Raw genomic sequence first — 2,765 nt, forward strand, 5'->3', positions numbered from 1 at the left:
GATAGATAGATAGATAGATAGATAGATAGATAGATAGATAGATAGATAGATAGATGACACAGACGTTGGCGTACATTAGAAAACCACAGGGAGAAGCTCATCATGTCCAAACCTTCGTCCGTATTTTCACATCCCAACTGTACAATACCACAACGGCAGAAAATAGATCCCTAGTGGTTAGGCTACCGGACTCAAAAACGTGAGATTGCGGGTTCGAGGGTTTGAGCCTCAGATCGGTCTCACCCTTTGTCCATGGGAAAGGCACTTTACACGAATTTCCTATTTGGTGCGGTCCTTTCGGAGATGGACATCGGAGGTCTATAGCTATGTCTGTTGTATGTTCCACAGACTGTCAGTTCTACTCTCCTGCCACATGAAGCTACAGAACTCGGAGGTCCAACCTCTTAAATAACCTAAAAGTGTTGGCGGGGACGTTAAACCTATACAATTCCACCATTCTTTCACAAAATAGATCAATGCTGTCTACAAATACCGTTTAAAGGTTATTACAAGAGCACAACACAAAAAAACCTGAAAAGAATGTTATATTATAAGTATGAAAAGTCCTAGGAAGTCTCTGGATCTAAATCTTCTTCACGAACTTTTCTTGAGTTGTCCTCAAGTCTATTTCTCCTCCAATTTATGAGGATGACGGTTCGGGGGGTCGGGTAGAGGAGTTAGATGAGGAAGAAGAAAATGAAAACCAAGAAAGAAAAACATGGTGTTCTCAATAATGCAGTTTCTGGTGTAGGTGAATAACGCGGTCCGCATTGACCAGAACATGTACGCAATTTACATAACGTAATTTACATAACAGACCCCAGACTCCAGGCTTGACTGCTGCCATGTTTCTGGGAGCTGGTGGGACTTGAGCTTTTATCGAGTAGATCTACATTGCAAAACGGGCGCTAGGGTAGAAAACTGCTCCTGGTTATCCACGATGTGTTGTTATTCCTCTACACCTCGCTACATATATTGTCTTTGAAATATTCACGAGCGGCTTCATTCAAACCCATTGTAATCCAATAACAAGAAGAGTCCTCCCGCCGCGAACTGATGCTGACCTTTATCATCCAAGCAGAAGAAAATCTATTGACCTTGTAAATTACTCGAAGTGGCTGGCACGGTACAGAGAACAAAGTAACGGTGGAAATGATGAAATGGTATAGGTTTAACGCCCCTATCAACATTGTTCATAGTTAGGTTATTTAAGAGACGGAACCTCCGAGTATAACGTCTAGCTCCGAAATGACCGAGACAAGTGGGAAATTCGTGTAAAGTGCCTTTCCCAAGGACACAACGAGGGACCGAGTTCAGCCTCGCTCGAACCCTCGGTAGCCTAACCACTAGGCCACCGACACCAAATTGAAGTAAATGACATAACAGCAAGCAGTTTGTAGAGATAGAAAAAACGTCACAAACCACCCTCGTTAACGTCGCCTTTCCATTTCCTAAAGTGGTGTGATCGTCTGCTAAAACACGGGGTTAATTGAAGACTTCGCCTGTACCGCCTTCTAGCGCTATACTCTTGGATAAAAGTTGTCTTCAAGTAGAGAATTAGTGGCCTGGAATTAGTTCTTGCACCCTTCCCCTCACGCTGTCGTACAGAGAGGAAAACCACACAGATATTGAACTATCCCCACACCCCTCACCTCATGCCGTAGTACTGAGAAATAAACCACACACAGACAATCAGACAGACAGTACTTACACCCTTCACCTCAGCTCGACATGCTGTTAATGTACAGAGAGGCAAGCCACACACAGACAGTGCTTCCTACACCCTTGAACTGCTCATGCTGTTGTACAGAGAGATAAACCAAACAGACAGCCGGACAGAGAGTTAACTTTTCCCACATCCATCACCTCCCTCTGTAGTACACACTGGTAAACCACACAGACTGTCAAACAGACTGTTCTCACACCCATCACTTCATGCAGCACTAAAGTAAAGTTGTTCCCGCATCCGATCCGGACATGGGATTGCTTTGTTAGTGAGACAACTTCTAGGGCCTTCAGCATAATATTATTATTGTGGTAGGGTGGCCAGTTCCTTTCCACGCCACCTTGACTTCCCCAACTCGAAGTCAAGTACCCATTACTGCTGGGTGGGCAGGAGGGGGCGAAAAAAATCCGTGTCCGAACCGAGGCTTGAACCCAGATTTTCCACTTCGGAGACGAGTGCACTAACCGCTCCGCAACCGCACCCTCCATGCTGTAGTACAACACAGACAGTTCCTGCAGCCTTCATTTCATGCTGTAGTACTTAAAGGTAAGCCACACACAGACAGTCAAACAGACAGTTAACTATCCCCACATCTCTCACCTCATGCTGTAGTAGATGGTGCCGTTCCTATAGAGGTGCATCAGCCTGTTGGGGACGGTCACTATGTGGAACTCTCCCTTCTTCTCGTTCCTGAAAACAACAACGACTCAGTTAGACATTTTGATGATTCAGTTTTGGAGAGAAAAAGGAAAACAAATAGCGTGATCACAGTGAGCTTCAAAAAGACTTCAGCCGCACTCACTCTTTCCCCCTCCCTCCCCCTCTCTCTCTCTCTCTCTCTCTCATATTCTCTTTTTCTCTCTCTCCCTTTCTATCTCTCTTCCCCCCCCCTCTCTCATATTCTCCATTTCTCTCTCTCTCTCTCTCTCTCTCTCTCTCTCTCTCACACACTCTCTCTCTTTCTATCTCTCCCTCCCTCTCTCTCTCCTCTCTCTCTCTCACTCGTCTCTCTCTCTCTCTCTCACTCGTCTCTCTCTCT

At 45.4% G+C, this 2,765-nt stretch overlaps 1 protein-coding gene across 1 annotated transcript in view; it reads right to left on the reverse strand.

Moving 5' to 3' along the window:
• The window catches only part of LOC101859788 (gamma-aminobutyric acid receptor subunit alpha-3-like), a gene marked incomplete in the record, with an annotated part of 175,432 nt that overhangs the window by 11,268 nt on the left and 161,399 nt on the right, over window positions 1-2,765 (reverse strand). Inside the window, 2 exon segments of the mRNA XM_035970178.1 lie at window positions 1,858-1,913; window positions 2,327-2,432. Coding sequence (XP_035826071.1) covers window positions 1,858-1,913; window positions 2,327-2,432 — 162 coding nt within the window.

The sequence above is a fragment of the Aplysia californica genome, unplaced genomic scaffold (genome assembly GCF_000002075.1).
Source record: "Aplysia californica isolate F4 #8 unplaced genomic scaffold, AplCal3.0 scaffold00231, whole genome shotgun sequence".
NCBI lineage: Eukaryota > Metazoa > Mollusca > Gastropoda > Aplysiida > Aplysiidae > Aplysia > Aplysia californica.